Genomic DNA, 17,133 nt, shown 5'->3' with positions numbered 1-17,133 from the left:
CTCGTCACGTGCTCTATTCCAAGGGTAGTTTCGTAATCTAAACCCCCGTTCCTCGTCTTCCTCTCTATATCATCAGATCGAAGAGAGTTCGGGCAAGCCTCTGCGAAAAACTGGCACTAAACACTGACATTCGTCTACCGTCTCTATTCATATCTCATATCAGAAATCCACCTCTAGATTTTGAAACACAATTCCCTCAGAAAATTTGCAGCACCTCCTGAAATGCGTGATTGTGGAGAGCAAGGCTGTGGCCGATGGAGCTGAGGAGGCCAGTGAAGCCCAAATCGGGGCCCAGTTCCCCGATTGTGTTCCTGGCCATCTGCGTAGCACTGATCGCTGTTGTTTTTCTATATAGCTATCTCAATTCCACCAATGACTTCACTTCTTCATCTATCAAGACTGTAGAAACAGTTCCGCAGCGGCATGACAAGTATCTGTACTGGGGGAGCCGAATCGACTGCCCCGGAAAGCACTGCCAGTCCTGTGAGGGACTCGGCCACCAGGAGTCCAGTCTCCGCTGCGCTCTCGAGGAAGCCATCTTACTCCAGAGGTACTCACTTTTAATAGGTTTACGCTTCATTTCCGACAACTTGGGAGCTGTGGTATTGCTTTGTAGAGTAGTATTGGGACAAGAGAAGGTTTGTGTTTGAATAGGTTCTTGTAATTGTTTGGTTTTGTGAGGACATGGACGAAGCCGAGTGTGGGCACGTGTGTCTTGATTGGTAGATGGTGGTGATTTTGTATTTTTTGGACTGAAAAGTTTAAACTGAGAAACTGCTCCGGGAAACTTAGTCTGGCTGTATATGGCATCATATGTGTGACTGGTGTGAGTGCGCGAGTTAAGGACTTGGATTACGGATTACGTTTCATCATAGGCTGACAAGTCTGGCTCAGGGGCCTTCTGCAGTTTCAGTGAGTCTCCTGCCTGAGCTGTGACCATGAAGGGCATTTGCTGCAAAGGGGGATGCATGGGTTGCGGCACCACGCCCATGTTTGCCTGAACTGCCTTTAGAATCATCCCCACCACCATTATCATCATTATTATCTCCGTCACTGTATCCAAATTCTTCCTCCCTTTTATTGTTTTTCAGCTGCCACTCTTCTCCCATAGTGGCGCCAAGCAGCTGGGATTAGAGCAGGCCGCCTAAGTACTCCATTGCTGTTAGTAGAATCAAAACCGCCCTTAGAGTCGGATCTGTTTGAACTGAAGACCAGAGCTGGGCTAAAACCAACACATCCGCTCAAGATTATATCCGAAATCCGATAGATAAAATCTTTTTCTACTCCAAAATTGTAAAACCTCAAACAAATTTCTTTATCTTTCACGTTGCCTTTGTTTGTACCCTAAACTTTTTTTAAGCTTGTGAGCATGGGAAAGAGAACACCCTGGTGGGTCACATTTATTCAAACCTGACTAGCTTTAAGCTTCTTTAGCAGGATGGTACTCTAAGCCGTATGCATTTTTGGATTCCTTATGACTGAGACATGTCAGTAATATAGTACTGACAGCTTTATTGTGTACTATGCATTATGCATGTCAATAGTTGAATATTAATTTGTTCACCATTATTTATATGGATGCATCTTCTGTATAGACATGAGACATAATGTTTCCTTATATATAACGTAAAAACAGAAGCTGTAGATAACTAGCATTGGAACAAGAGAAGGTTGTGTACAAATAGACTAGAAAAGAGTGAACAAGGTAAAAAAAAAATCTATCAGAGCTAGTAATGTTGTGTTAGGATGGTTCTTCTCATATTATGCTCCAAAGTAGTCCCTACATTTGAACTTTACTCTAGATTCAAAACAGAACTATTGCACTGAATGAAGTAACTTTAAGAGTTTCTGTAATCTTATGACAACTTTACTATGTGTGATCTCGTCAGGATGGATCTTGTGATTTAAGGATTGCACCTTACTCGAGTTTCATGACATAGTTAATCCACTGAATGGAGCAACTTTATGTAATCTCATGTAGCATTTGACTTTGTGTGCAGGACTTTTGTAATGCCTTCCAGAATGTGCATCAATCCGATACACAATAAGAAAGGGCTCTTTCAACACTCAGATAATGCAAGTTCAGAGGAAAAGTATGTTGTTTACCTCCTATGTAGCTTATCTTTTTTCGTCCGTGGAAGATCTACACGTGCTACCTAAAATGCATTAATTAATGAATTGCTTCACGTTTACAGATAAATTAAGATATGTAATTTACCCTCAAATTTGTATACACTGTTTTAATAATTAGCATGCATATAACATACAATGTGAATTCGCTTCCTTTTTCTTTGGCAGTTGGAATGCAAACTCTTGTTCCATGGACTCTTTGTATGATATTAGCTTCATATCAGACATGGTACCAGTAATATTAGACAATTCAAAAAAGTGGTATAAGGTGCTAACAACAAGCATGAAGTTGGGAGATAGAGGAGTTTCTCATGTGGAACGAGTTAGTCATTTTGATCTGAAAAACAGTAGTTTCTCAAATCTTTTGCTGATAAACAGAACTGCAAGCCCTCTTTCATGGTAAATTTTTATTTTATTTACTTTTAGCCTCTAAATTTCTTTGATTTGTTTCTTCAGGGAAAACCTCTGCTCATTCTTATGAGATGTGAACAATTGTATTCTTATACAAGGAAAAATTAGATGTGTTTATTGGTTCACGCAGGATAGAACTCTATCTTATGAGATGTGAACAATTGTATTCTTGAACAAGGAAAGATGAGATGTGTTTATTGGTTCACGCAGGATAGAACTCTAAACCTTTGTGATTTCCCAGTTAACCTTGTTTCCATGGGCCCTGTTAATGTCTTAGTTATGTTTGAGATATCTGATATACACTTAACCAGTTGTCATCAATAGATATGAACCTATAACCCCTGTTTTTTGTTAACTCATCTCTTATCAATTAATTGAGTCAATCCTGATTGAAAAATAATGAAATTATAAAGTAAATATAGGATCTGGGTAACTAAGCAGTTGCATTCTGTTGTTTTACAAGGCATGTTAGATACATTTGAATTGTATGTGGTATTTCTTTTATTGCAGAAAAATTTTGAGGTGTGTTTCTTCAATTATGCTCCCTTTGGTTAAGTTTGTGAGTGTCACTCGAACTTCAACCTTCTTTCAGGAATTAATTACGTTTTCCCACAGGTTTGCGGAGTGCAAGAATCGAAACAACCGTAGTTCTTTAATTTTGCCCTATTCTTTTCTTCCCTCGAGGGCAGCAAAGAAATTGAGGAGTGCAGCTGAGAAGGTATGTGTCATGTAAATGTCATGAAGTCGTATTTCCACATCTGAGGGTTGTATAAAGCATCAAAATTGCTCATTCTTCTGTGTCCTTATTGTGCATGATGATTCTGATATATATATATATATATGAGTTCTATTTATGAACATATTTTTTAATCCGGCATTGATTCATCCTCATGTCATTCACTATTTAACAAAAGCTGGATTTGTTGTTGAAAACTGTTTGATTATCTCTCAAATCTCGTATTATGTCTGATTCCTACCTCAATTTGGATACCTTAACTTTTGCTCTCTTCTTATCATCTTGGCAGCTAGATGTCAAGTATCTTCTTTAGTGAAACTTTGAGAACATGAAGAATAGGTATCTTTTCAAAGTAAATAAATGCCGATGAACAAATGTTTTTAGAACTAGTGAGTTTTTGCATCTGACAAGGTAGAAAAATAAATCATAGAGTATCTAAGAAATTTGTAGCGGAAATGACTATATTTCAGGTAGGATTATGTAATACCATTTTAAAAACTGCAGGAACTCATAAGTTCACGGACCAAAACTTAAAGCTTAAAGGAATTCTAGGTTGAGGAAGAATGTAAATCATAAGAGAAGGATAGTAAATACTATACCTAAATGGAATGGGATTATTTTATTGTCATAAGATGAACATGAACTATTCATGAGACCAGGGATAAATAGCTGAACTGGACATTGAACATACATGTAATCCAGACTACAACAGCTGTCAGCATCAAAAGAACGTACAGTTTGTGGTGGTAGCCAACCTTATCTTGATTGAACTCATTTATGTGTTTCTACTTTGCATTATTTAATTTGTATCATATAGAAAAATGTAGTTACAGCATTTAGCCTATAAGCTGCGACTACAGACTTTGACCAAAGTATTTTCACAGATTAAGGAAATCCTTGGTGATTATGATGCCATTCATGTTCGTCGTGGAGATAGACTTAAGACCAGGAAGGACAGGAATGGTGTTGAGAGGACTCTATCGCCTCATCTGGACAGGGATACACGCCCTCAGTTTATTCTCCGCAGAATTAAAAAATGGGTCCCGCCTGGACGAACTCTTTATATTGCTTCAAATGAAAGGACACCAGGATTCTTTTCACCTCTCTCGGTCAGGTACATCTTTCTTGGTCTCTGTAATGCTACTTGAAGATTGAAGACCTGTGTATCTGTTTGCCAGGATAAACAATGTCTCATGCACGTAATGTTATGGTTTGCTCCTCACACTATTTCATGTCATTATTTCTAGCAAATTACCACCAACCTAAGAAATCATCAAGAACTGCTAGGTTGTCAGTGAGATTGAAGCTTTTAATTATGTTTGGCGATTGACTGACAACGTCAGTAGGGACGATTTATGATTAGTAAGTGAAATGCATCTGACTAGAGCTTTTGACTTGGTTCCTTGGAGCCATTGTCAATACTAGACCGAGTAATTTATGAGCCTTCTAAGTGGAGTAATGTGTTAGATCACATGATTGATTCTGTCCTGAGTATTATATTAGAGTTATACTTGTTCTTCCCTTTGAGGAATATCTCGATATTTTCTTTTTTAAGTGAACTTTAATACTTTGGTGCTCTAATGCATCTCCACATACTATGTCATAATTAGGAACGCCCCCAACACTGAATTGAGTTTCACAAAGGAGTGTTAACTTTTTTTTATATATATACCTTTCTTCTTTTGAGGGAATTTTTATTAATTGAATTGTTCTTGTATCAACTGGGTGATAGTGCTGGTTTTTCAATTTCTTATCTAGCTTAACTTCTCAATTTTTTTATTGTGCTTATAACTCGGCCAATCTGAAGGCCCTTGGTGGCTTTGCATTAAAATGTCCCAGCTGATACTGATAATTATTGCTCACCTATGCAGATACAAATTGGCGTATGCATCAAATTATAGCCGCATATTGGACCCGTTGGTTGAGAATAACTACCAATTGTTCATGATTGAAAGGCTTATCTTTATGGGTGCTAAAACATTCATCAGAACATTTAAAGAAGATGATACAGATCTTTATCTTACGGATGACCCCAAGAAGAACACCAAGAACTGGCAAATACCAGTGTACACCATGGATGAAATGGGAAGGTGACAATTTGCTGTAATAGGTTCCAACGCACTTCCAACGGCAGTACTCACTCTTTAGTTGTGCAATAACAGCTGAGGCTCACATGGCTTGCGCTGCAATCTTCCCATTGAAGTCAATATGGTGGGGAAGATTGCAGGCTCAAAATATCATGTCCTTGCAATCCAATTTTACCTCCCATCAGAGAAGTAGGGCATATGCTCTTGATTTCCTGTGATATATAGTTATATACAACGCAAAAGATCTCCTACAAGCTCCAAACTACAGAGTGCAAACATGTAACATGGACTTCTACTATATGGTACAAAGAGAGCCTAAAGAGTCAACCATAGATTCTATTAATTCCTTTTTTCTTAATTTTTTTTTCCTGAGGAACTTATAGATACCTCATCTGTGTTGTCTACAATCTGATTATGACGGTGTAGCACAATGTTTTTCAAAAAGATTTTTAAAGGTTAAGAAATTTGGGAACTTCAACTCTAGTAGTGGTCTAGTAGAATCACAAGCACGATATCCGTGGGATGCGAGAGCATCAGAGAAGAAAGGAATGGTGTTAAATATTATTTAGCATGAAGTTATAGTTGATTCACTAATTGAAATGAATTTTGTAGTTATGGCATCTGCTAGTTCAAAAGTATCTCATGTGATTTTCGGATATATGACCACACACCAAATTACCAGAAGTAAAAAAAAAAACATGAAGTTGTCCACTTGTCCTGTCCTATCTAGACCTGGAATCTTGCAGCAAACTTTGAAGAGTGAAGACTACGGCAAGGAGTCTTTGTTGACGGATTATTCAACTCGTATAATTGTGACAAGTAAAGGACGCTAGATGTTGTCATTTTAGGACCTGCAATTGCTGGAAATTATCAGCTAATGATACGTCGCTCTACTAAAGAAAAGTCCCAGAAAAGACCCAATGTGACACTCGTGGTTGGTGACTCTTCAACGTCTTTAGTACTTGGATTTACTAGTACACAACTCATACCAATCTTTCTCAGCTAATTACTGAGAGGACTTGCGAGTCAATTTGTAAAAATAGTGGAGAATGATGAATTCAAAATATCTGGACAATAAGGCTATAAATTCACTTGTGTTATGCATCCCATGCATCAGCAGCAAACAAACAAAGCCTCAAATTAGTTATGGATTTCTATGCTTACTTCAACCCCTTATCTCACCTCACTCTTCACTTGCTGCTCTTGTTAATTTTGGCCTCTTCATGCCTACCAGACGGATCAGTGAGATCTTGTTTGAAGCTGAGAAGTGTCGGTCTCTCTTCATGCCTAAACACTAACAGTATTGTGAAATCATGCACGGAGGAAGAGAGACTATCACTTCTCAGCTTCAAATAAGATCTCACTGGTCCGTCTAGTAGGCTTTCTTCTTGGGTTGGTCACCAATACTGTCGATGGAGAGGGATTTCATGCAACAACCGCACTGGTCATGTCGCAGCCATTGATCTCCGTAATCCATACACTGGATCTGATTACTTGTGGAGCTCCAGTGAGTATGAAGAATCTTCTTTGCTTGGTGAGTTGATTAATCCTTCACTACTTGGCTTGAAACATCTGCGTTACTTGGATTTAAGCAACAATGACTTCAAAGGGATTCACATAGTTCAAGTTTGGGTAGCTTACGAGTTTAAAGTATCTCAGTTTCTCAAATTCCAAGTTTACAAGAGAAAATCCCTCTTCTATTGGTAACCTTTCAAACTTGAACTATTTGGACCTCAGTTCTTATGATGTGTCTTCCGAAAACTTGAATTGGCTTTCTCATCTCTCTTCACTAGAATACCTCAATCTTGGAGATGTAGACCTTAGTAGCACGGGAGCTAGTTGGCTACATGTTGTTAACATGCTTCCTTCTCTCTTAGAACTGCATTTGTCGTCTTGTTATATTCAAATCATTCCTCACTCACTAGAATTCAATAACTTAACATCACTTGCAGTCCTTGATATGTCATGGAATCGTCTTGTCAATTCTTCATTTCCTAAATGGATTTTCAATCTGGATCTAGGTTTTAATTCTTTCAGTGACCCCTCCTTTGTTGATGAATTTGCACCACTCATATCTCTAGAACACCTCCAATTATCTAGCACGGGACTCAAAAGGTCAAGTTCCCAAATTCGTTGGAAATTTGTGCAAGCTCAAGTCATTAGATCTTTCGGGAAACAACTTTAATGGGGGGATTGAAGAGTTTTTGAGTGGTTTTTCAAATTGTTCATCTAATAGAATGAAGTCGCTAGATTTCTCTCGTTGTAGGATAGTAGGCAAATTGCCTAGTTCGTTGGGAGTGCTAAAAAGCCTACTACATCTTACCTTGGGATGGAATTGTTTCTGGGGATCTATTCCTCAAAGTTTGGGACAACTCTCGCAGCTAGTTTCTATTGATCTCAGCTTTAATTATTTCAACGGTTCCAATCTTGAAAGTGTGGGACAACTCTCTCAGGTTATTACGCTTGATCTGGGTTATAATTCATGGGTTTGGAGTTTAACAGAAACTCATTTCATAAATCTCACAAGATTAGAGACTTTTCGAGTAAGCACAGACCAACATGTGACTGTCATTTTCAATTTCATTGATCCTAAATGGATTCCTCCTTTCCAGCTCCGTGTACTGTACATGGTGAATTGCCGAGTAAATGCCCCAAGCTTCCCTCTATGGCTTTAATCTCAAACTCAGCTCTTCCATGTCAAACTTACGAAAGCTGGAATCTGGGGTGCAATACCAGATGATTGGATGTCTAATATTTCTTCTCAAATCGGAAATTTGGATTTATCTAACAACCAAATAAGCCGTAATCAATTTCATGGGCGCCTCCAGCTTTCCTCCACTAATGCTCCAATGTTAGTATATCTATATCTTGAATATAATTACTTGAATGGAACTATACCATCATCTATTTGCACTATTCAGTCTCTACATACCCTTGTTCTGAACAACAATAGGTTTTCTGGGAAATTCCCTGAAGAATGGGGTTTGTGGAACAATATAAGAGCTCTGGATGTCTCGAACAACACTCTATTTGGTAGCATTCCAACCTCAATGTGTGTTCCGAGTTCTTTGCAAGTATTAAGAATGGACAACAACCATTTTAGCGGAGACATTCCTTCTTCCTTGCAAAATTTGTCGGCTTTGGGCAGATTTTATCTAAGAGGCAACAAGATTACTGGAAGCATACCTTCTTGGATAGGATCAAAAGTATCTCAATTGGCAGTGCTACAATTGTGATCCAACTTTTTAAGTGGACATATACCTCTACAATTGTGTACTCTTTCTAACATTCGGATCCTGGATTTGGGTCACAACAACTTATCAGGGACTATAGCAAAGTGCTTTCTTAATCGGACTTCTCTAGTCAATGATCGTGTTTTCGGGAGCTCCTCATAATATGGTGGACCTGATTTAACAACTGTGACATTAAAAGGAAGAGAATTGGAATATGAGTACACTAGTGCTCAACTTCTAACCATCGTTGATATTTTGTCAAATGGTTTGGAAGGTGAGATTTCTGAAGAAATAAGCGGTCTCATGGGATTGAGTACCCTGAACTTGTCCATGAATCAATTAAGTGGAAATATCCCCTCAAACATTGGAAACTTGAAGTTGCTCGAAACTCTTGACCTCTCCCAGAACCAACTTTCAGGCCACATTCCTCAAGGTATTTCTTCTTTGACATTCTTGTCTCACTTGAATGTATCCTACAACAAGTTGACCGGTAGGATTCCTTCTGGCAATTAACTTCAGACGCAGGATGATTCATCTATTTATGAAGGCAATCCTTCACTCTGTGGATTTCCTCTTTCAAAATGCCCAGAAGAAGAAGAAGAAGACGATGACATGCCTCATGCAGAAGAAAATAAAAATCATGCAGATTCTTGTGGAAAGCTTGGTATTCATAGCAGCGCCGTGCTTGGCTTTATTGTAGGCTTTTGGGGTGTTTGTGGCACACTGATTCTGAACAAGCCATGGAGGTACGCCTATTTTGAATTCTTTAACACCATCAAAGAAAAGATAGCACTAGCAATTGCATTAAAAGTAGCTGGTTTGCAAAGAAGAAATTGATCGGGAAAGAAAACAATAAAAATTAGATTAATATGGGTGTTATTCTCTATCTATCTCATAATGCATGTATAATATCAACCTTACGTATAAGCGTATAAGCATAATGGAAAGCAACAAGGCCGTGATCCACCGAGTGGTTATGGCCTAGTCTCCCATTTCTTTGTTGTACTTTCTTTTTATCAATAAAATTTAAACTAAGGGCGAGGAATTAGCCTTTATTTTTCTTTCTAAAGAAAAGAAAAGACAAATTAGTAATCGATAATAATTCAAAGTACTAGTATGATCTTTTTCATTCTTCTGTTCGAGTAAGAACTTAATTTCAATTGTCATGATCATATGGCAGATAGTAGAACTGTATTATGAGTTGATGACAATGCAGGTAATGTTGATTGTAATTAGCTTGAAACAACAGAGTAATTTTAAGCCTCTTCAAACACTCTAGCTAGTATGGAATACTTGTATCTCTGCAAATTGATGGAGAATTTCTCTGTGACATAATTATTTATTTGTTTTGTTTTAAAAAGATTGAGCTAGAAAGAGTACGTTATAAAAATTGGATAATTGTATCTGCAACTCTAGTTGTGACCTAGTGGAATCATAAGCACGATAATTTGCAGGGTCCAACGAAAAGATTGGACAAATGTGTATATGATCCCTTCATTTTAGGTTTTTGTTTGACACATATCTACATTGTCCCGAAAATCTTGAAAACTTTTCTGTAGAATTAAATTTATGGACTGATTCTGTTCAAGTCTCAATGAGCTGGAAGAAGAACATGATTCTTATAAGTTTCTTTTATCAATACTTTAACTAAAAACTGTCAATATACATCAACTGGGTACAGCTCAACAGAGAAACCCCTTGCTAGCTAAACATTATACCATGCCACAGAGCCAAAGCTTCCACAATATGAGATTATGTCATGAAATCAATTGGTAAATGTTTTTCCTTCGGCAGCATTACCATCACAGCTATCAAACCGTGAAATTCGACGAGTTTCACTATGATTATGTACCATTAGCTGTAGACAAACACCATCAAGGAAATGCATAAGCACCACCATTATATCCATAACAAATACTCTCAGTCGAGACATTTTGGCACCCTTGAATGTGCATTTGAATCAACAAATCCTCTATGATCAAGGCCACGGCCGGCTAGCTACATCCACTAAGAGAATAGCACAAACTTATCTTACACCTAGCCATTGCATTTTCCTGTGAACTTTAATCCATGAGAAGCTAATAGATTTGGGTTCAGTTTAGTGTATTAATTGAAATTCAGACTTTAAGCGTTGAAATATTTGATTGAGAAACAGAAACTAGCTAACTCATCATCAAGAAGCTTATTAAGTTGCTAAAAGTACATGAAATGATCATGAACAAAAATAGTCTTTCATGGGCTATAACACGATACACACATATCACAGAACCTAATCTTCATTCCTCCAACATCAAGATAATCTTTCCTTTCGGTTTGTTCATCATCTACAGCATTGGCACCAATGATCTAGTACACGTACCCCTTGACGAACAATTCTTTCTTTGCCTCCTCTGACTCTCCTTCTCCGGTGTACTTTCCGAGCTGAGCTAGAGAGTTGGCCTTGGCACGGATGAGTAGTGCCTCCTGAGCAGCCTTCACGTTCTCTGGTCTGCCTCCCCATGTCTTCAGGCAAGTGTTCTGGAGAGCTCTGGCATAGGAGAATGACACATGCCACGGGTTTGGTGATTGGTTCATGGCATTCAAGTTAAGGGTTGCCTCAACCTCAGATTGTCCACCAGACAAAAACTGCTCAGCATAACACAATCCTAAGATATTAGTACATGTAAATCTATAACATCATCAAAAAAAATGGAGAGTGTTTGTGAGACTTGCCATGATTCCGGGGACTGCTGGGGGGATTCTCCTCTGGAGGAGCTTGAGGGTGTAGTCAGCAACCTGTTCTGGGGTGGCTCTTTCCTTGCACTCAGCTCCAGGAGTAACCATACTTGGCTTGAGGAGGATACCCTCAAACAAGACATTGTTCTGGGCAAGGTAGAAGAAAACTTCAGCCCACACTGCTTGAGCAACTTCGAAGGTCCTGTCAATGCCGTGCTCACCATCAAGCAAGATCTCGGGCTCTACGATTGGGACCAATCCACTGTCCTGTAGTTACAATAAGCCAATCTTTCTCAATCAGACGCGCATCCCAACTAGACAGATATATTAAACAATCTGCTAGAGTAATTAATCAATTAATTTTGAGATCAAACTGCAAATTTGCCAAATAATTCAAGAATACAACATATATATATATATATAACATCAAATAAAGTTCTTTGCTGAACAACTATCATTTCTCTTACCTGAGAAATGGCAGCGTAGCGAGCAAGACCCCATGCTGCTTCCTTTACTGCAAGAGCGGATGGACCATTGGGAATGCTCACAACAGTACGCCTAGTTCATCAAAGTATACCAATTATGTTAGAACTAGCTTTATCTCAATCATGAGCTCAAAAATTATGGTCTGGCCAAGAGCATATAGTGAATATCTGGGATTTCTCCATACCATTTGGCGAACCGAGCTCCCTGTTGGTAGTAGGCAGCTGTGCGAGAAGCAAGTCCATCAAGACCTTGGCACCATGACTCATCGTTGGAACCAGTTAGGGGCACCAAACCCTGTTGTTATCGGAGTCATTATCTTATCAGCATATGCAGCTATCATGAGATTACATAGTACCTATGCTTTCAGTAAGTTATGCTTGCAGCATGCTTAATTACAGTGGCTTACCTTGTCAACTTTGATCCCAGGGACGAGGCCTTGCTCAACAAGCACATCCACAATCTTCTTGCCATCAACAGTTGATTGGTAGAGAGTCTCCTCGAAAAGGATGGCACCAGAGACGTAATTTCCAAGGCCAGGGACTGTGACAAGGAGGGTACGGAAGGCTTGGCGGTTAGCCTCAGTGTTCTCTAACCCAATTGAGGCCAGACGCTTGCCACAGGTTGCATTGGATTCATCCATGGCCAAAATTCCACGGCCGGGGGATGCAACAGTTTTCTATACCAACCAAAAGAAGAGCTCATCAGTACAAATCCTAACAGAGCTTTAATCTCATTTGCTAGCATAACATTATGCTAAGTGCATGTCTAATCTTTCTAGAGCATGTTCAGTTAATATTTATTGATCATTAATAAACAGCTTTGACATGTTAATATTTATGTCATACTGTGAGTTCTTTTTTTTTTGGTCTGAAGCTCATTATTATGCTGCAAGTTTACTATATGGTATGGGAATATATATGAGTTTGTATGAGCTAACAGCAAGACATAACAACATGCATATCTTTTGGAGAAGCTTATAACATATGTTACATAATGAATTGAAATGTTGTGAAAGAACACATACAGCGGTCTTGACAAGTTCATCGGCATATGAAGCACGAATGGTGAGACCGGATGCGGCAGAAGGGTGGCATCTAACGACAGATGATGCAGAAGGCTGGCGGAGGAGGGTCTGGCCTTTCACCCACTCAGACTTGTCAAGAACTGGAGAAGACTTGAGTAGAGATGCAGATGCCATTGCTTGCTACAATGTAACTTAGCAGCCCTTTGAGAGTGCAGGTATAAAAATATAATCTTATCTCCTGCAAAGCTCTCTTGTGCTCTTTGCCACACATGCACTCAATCTCTTGTATTTATAAGTGTCCTATGTATTACAAAGATGTCTAATTTGAGGCCGTTATGAGACGGCCAATGTCGCTCTGCCATGTGGATGATAACTTGCTGACTTGGCATGCTGCATACGTGGTTCAGACATGAGGGTTTTTGCTCACCTTGTAAAAGGGGTGGATTATTGTGTAGGAAAACCCATGATATTGTTTTTCTTCTGTTTAGCAAAGTGACAATTATATGACGCTTGCAATCGGAAAGTGTCCAAAAGAGACTTGTTATAAGAGATTCCTCTCCAAATTGGCAAGTAAATGTGAGGCTGGTATAGAAACACTATTGCCTGTCATCACTGTTGCTTGTTTGTTCCCGTCTTATTGGCTAATGGCTCTAGTTTAACATATGGTTTGATTAGACTGATTTCAACGTTGACGGTCGATAATATCCCACATCAGCTGTTCGATGTGATCATGCCGATGATTTTCATTGCTACCTAGCTCCAATCACCAAGTACGTGATTCATGGCTGATTAGCAATGTCAATGAGTGGTGAAAGCCCTTCACAAACAATCATTCTACTTGCTTCCATGAGACATATTGGCAATATTCCCACCTAAGAATTCATCTTCCATGAATCAAAATATCAGGAATCAGCAGCATTCCAGTAAGTGAAAATGTAATGAAGACAAATGAAACTTCCAGAACTGCATCAGTAAGGTATTTGGTAATTCAATAAACTCCGTTGATCTTGATAAACTGTTGGCTGAACTATACTCAATTAGGCCTCATCTATGTTCAGTGAAAATGTGCAACACTGAAGCTAACTGTCACGAGCACAACAATAACGAAAATAAAAAAGCCTAGTACGAACAATGAATTGTTCAACTGGAAACTTGATTCAAAGAAAGGTCAGCAATCCCAGCAACTAGATCATCAACCGAAGTTTCTTCCAAATTTTTCCAGGCATCAGAATCAGGAAAATTTGATGGTAATGATTGAGGCAAACCTTCTTCAAGGGCGCTGTTCAACTGCTTAACAAGTTCATCTTCTTCTTCGGGAACTTCTAAATTCCAAACCCTGAATATATCCTGAGTTGAAGGCTCGATCTCATGTGCCCAAGAATCCATACTGACTCCTAAATCAAAGTTCTCAGTCACTCCCAAGTCGTCATTGTAACCAGGCAAAAAAGGATTTCCCTGGAAAGTAAATGACAGCAAATCATTAGCATCTTTGCTAATTGGAATATCATTATTTCTGTGGGCATCATCATCTATTGCCTTCAACTGTTCCCTGATAGCGATCTGAGTTGGTTCTGTCTCCTCACTAGAATGATGTATCTCGGTGTCTGTTTCCTGATGTGATCCATTACTCGCCCCAGAAGACGAGCCAAGTGTAACAGGATGAGAATTGAGAATATCTATCAGTGCAGCTTTCAGAGAATTCCAGTGATCATCCGAAATGTCAGATTCTTTAATCAAGCAGGAATCAACCCAAGCAATGTCTTCTGGGGAACCAGCCTTGCCTGTTTGAATAGACGCAAGAGAACCACTAATAAGAATAGGAATAGTGTCTTCCTTAACTTCGTCTCCAACGTCCATAGCTACAAATATGCGAGGAACCATGTCAGAGGAAACAAGTACAAGACATGACAGTTGTAAATGCAAAACAATGATTGTATATTCAACGTTCAGAAACAAGTTTTTATCACCCTCTTCCATTATGTCACAAAGAATTAGACGAAATACGAAAGGCAACATATGAAGCTTCTCATGGAAAAATCAGAAAGGAAAAAAAGAACCAGTGACAATCACTTAGAAGTTAGAACAAATTAGAGTTTGATGACGTGATATCCATCTAAGACCCTTTTGAACTGTGACTCCAAAACCGACCACCATACTTTGCTCACATTAATCGCTTCAAGCATTAACCAAAAACTATAAAACAATTGAGGACAGAAGCTGATAGAACAGCCAAGCAATGTGTACAATAGAAGCTTGTTCACCTTAACGGATATATGTTTACCAGAAACCCTTTTCTTTTTACTCAAATTAAATACAAACCTCAAGTAAGCTAATTTGAAACCAAATACGCCGAGAGGAGTAATACATTTACAAATGCTTGACGAGGACCATCTAGATTAATGGCAAGATATAACAAGTAATTGAAATTGATCAACCAAACCGTAAAAGTCCCCAATCTTCCCAACTAATCAGCAAAACAACCTGATTATCCAAAGATAAATGCGGATTCCTCAAAATGCCAACTACCCTAACTCAAACAAGGTCCTATTTCTCAAAAGCTTCAACAACAATGCTTGGTATCAAAAACAAAAGAAGCCTGATATCCAAGTAAAACCATTCAACAAACACAATCACACATACAAATACAAGTAATGATCATTTGAATTCTATTCGACTTTATACAAACCGGGTTACTATTCTTTGCAGGTGAATTTATCATAAACAATCCTCAGTCCTCATTTCAGACTCAACCCCTAAACCTGAACCCTAAATTGGGAAATTTGCAGGAATATGAAATTAAATAAAGAACAAGATGAACACAACCTTGTGGGGACGAAAAGCGTAAGCGTACCTTCAGCCATTGGAGACCGGAACCCGAATCTGGAGCTAGAAGAAAGATGGAATCTTTGGGAAGGAGAGTGTTCGAGCAACATCTGATACAGAACGACGACGTTCCAATTGGCCTTGTGCAGTTGACGGTGAAAGTAGAATGACAAATATATCCCTTTAAGGATAATTTAAAGAAATATATATAGGCACATTTTTTATATTTTCAGTATGGGGTAGGGGTGGCAATGGTATATAAAACCATCTCAACCAATTCGTATACAACCGTACTAAATATGTTGGTATACCAAATACTCGGTACACGGTATATGGTACAGTATACCGTCCTAATATTAAAAATATGGTAGGTAGGTGGTATAAATTTTCCATATACCATGATATATCGTACCTACTAACTTATATTATATTAAATTATTTAATTAAAATATATATATCTTTAAATTTCAACCATAGATTTATTGAAAAATAAATCCAAACCGTATAAATCTACTAACCTTAATCTAATCTCTCTGAGTTTCTTTCTCAAGTACACTATTTTTCTCATCTTCAATTTTTTTATTTAATTATAAATGAATCGATTCAATCGAATTGCCAAGTACAAATGCTTAGACCTATCAGTAGCACCATCATTGCTTACAACATGTCAACATATATCGCATTTAAACCTATCATTTATTTTTTCAATTGTTTTGAGAATTCATAAGTACTTTAACAGTTTGACTATTTGGACTTTGGCTTTCTATTTATGACTTTGTATTTGGTAATTTGGTTGAAGTTATATAAGACTTTGGAATTCTATTGCTATTTCACTTATTTGTTATTACTTATTTGGATTGGGCCTTAAATATGTTGGTACAAGCCCATTACCAACCGTACCAACTGAGTACCAACCGTACAACTTAATTGGTATACCAACGTTATTAGTTGGTATAAATTGTGGATTTTTCATACCAAATATATATTGGTTGGTATATGGTATTGGAAAATTAAGACTAGTATACCAACCAATCCAGCCCTAGTATGGTACGTGGATTGCAATTTGAGATGTGTGAATTTTACTCCTTTTTGTTTTGGGCAGTAACAACGAAATAACAATTGTGACCTAAGTTAGCTATAGAATCGACAACAAAGTTTGCCTCTCAAATATTAAACCTGAGCAATATCACCCCCAACGATCTTGAGGAGCTTTCGATCAAGGTGGATTGCAAACACCGTTAACAACATAAACTCGTCGTTTGAAATCACCTTCAACTTTAATAACGGTAAAGTCTTTCCTTCTTGCGCACACTATCTATCAAGGTTGTTGCTTCTGCTACAAGAAGTGCATCCATTTACAAGCTCGAGCTACACGACTCGTCTCATTAAACAAAGAAGCTACCCGTGTAATAACCCGATTTGTTTTTGGGTTCAATTTGTACGAATTCGTAGAAATTTATAAACGTGCTAAATTTAATAAATCGCATT

At 38.2% G+C, this 17,133-nt stretch overlaps 3 protein-coding genes across 3 annotated transcripts; 1 reads left to right on the top strand and 2 right to left on the bottom strand.

The window, feature by feature from the left end:
• The first annotated feature begins 149 nt into the window (after positions 1-149).
• On the top strand, positions 150-5,750 carry LOC126783357 (uncharacterized). The gene is made up of 6 exons (XM_050508814.1): positions 150-550; positions 2,001-2,093; positions 2,299-2,529; positions 3,157-3,259; positions 4,162-4,391; positions 5,149-5,750. The coding sequence occupies exons 1-6, from the start codon at positions 255-257 to the stop codon at positions 5,369-5,371; spliced, it is 1,176 nt and encodes a 391-aa protein (XP_050364771.1). The 5' UTR covers positions 150-254; the 3' UTR covers positions 5,372-5,750.
• A 4,969-nt stretch (positions 5,751-10,719) lies between these two features.
• On the bottom strand, positions 10,720-13,417 carry LOC126805522 (fructose-bisphosphate aldolase 1, chloroplastic). Its single transcript, XM_050532305.1, has 6 exons — positions 12,823-13,417; positions 12,205-12,474; positions 11,983-12,092; positions 11,780-11,870; positions 11,310-11,579; positions 10,720-11,222 (listed from the first exon to the last, which is right to left on the bottom strand). Exons 1-6 carry the CDS (start codon positions 12,994-12,996, stop codon positions 10,944-10,946), a joined length of 1,194 nt encoding a protein of 397 aa, XP_050388262.1. The 5' UTR covers positions 12,997-13,417; the 3' UTR covers positions 10,720-10,943.
• A 360-nt stretch (positions 13,418-13,777) lies between these two features.
• On the bottom strand, positions 13,778-15,789 carry LOC126784420 (uncharacterized). The gene is made up of 2 exons (XM_050509886.1): positions 15,674-15,789; positions 13,778-14,681 (listed from the first exon to the last, which is right to left on the bottom strand). The coding sequence occupies exons 1-2, from the start codon at positions 15,753-15,755 to the stop codon at positions 13,963-13,965; spliced, it is 801 nt and encodes a 266-aa protein (XP_050365843.1). The 5' UTR covers positions 15,756-15,789; the 3' UTR covers positions 13,778-13,962.
• Positions 15,790-17,133: the final 1,344 nt, after the last annotated feature.

The sequence above is a fragment of the Argentina anserina genome, chromosome 2 (genome assembly GCF_933775445.1).
Source record: "Argentina anserina chromosome 2, drPotAnse1.1, whole genome shotgun sequence".
Lineage (NCBI taxonomy): Eukaryota > Viridiplantae > Streptophyta > Magnoliopsida > Rosales > Rosaceae > Argentina > Argentina anserina.
The sequence above is the reverse complement of the archived record's forward strand: the minus strand, read 5'-3'. Positions and strand labels throughout refer to the sequence as shown.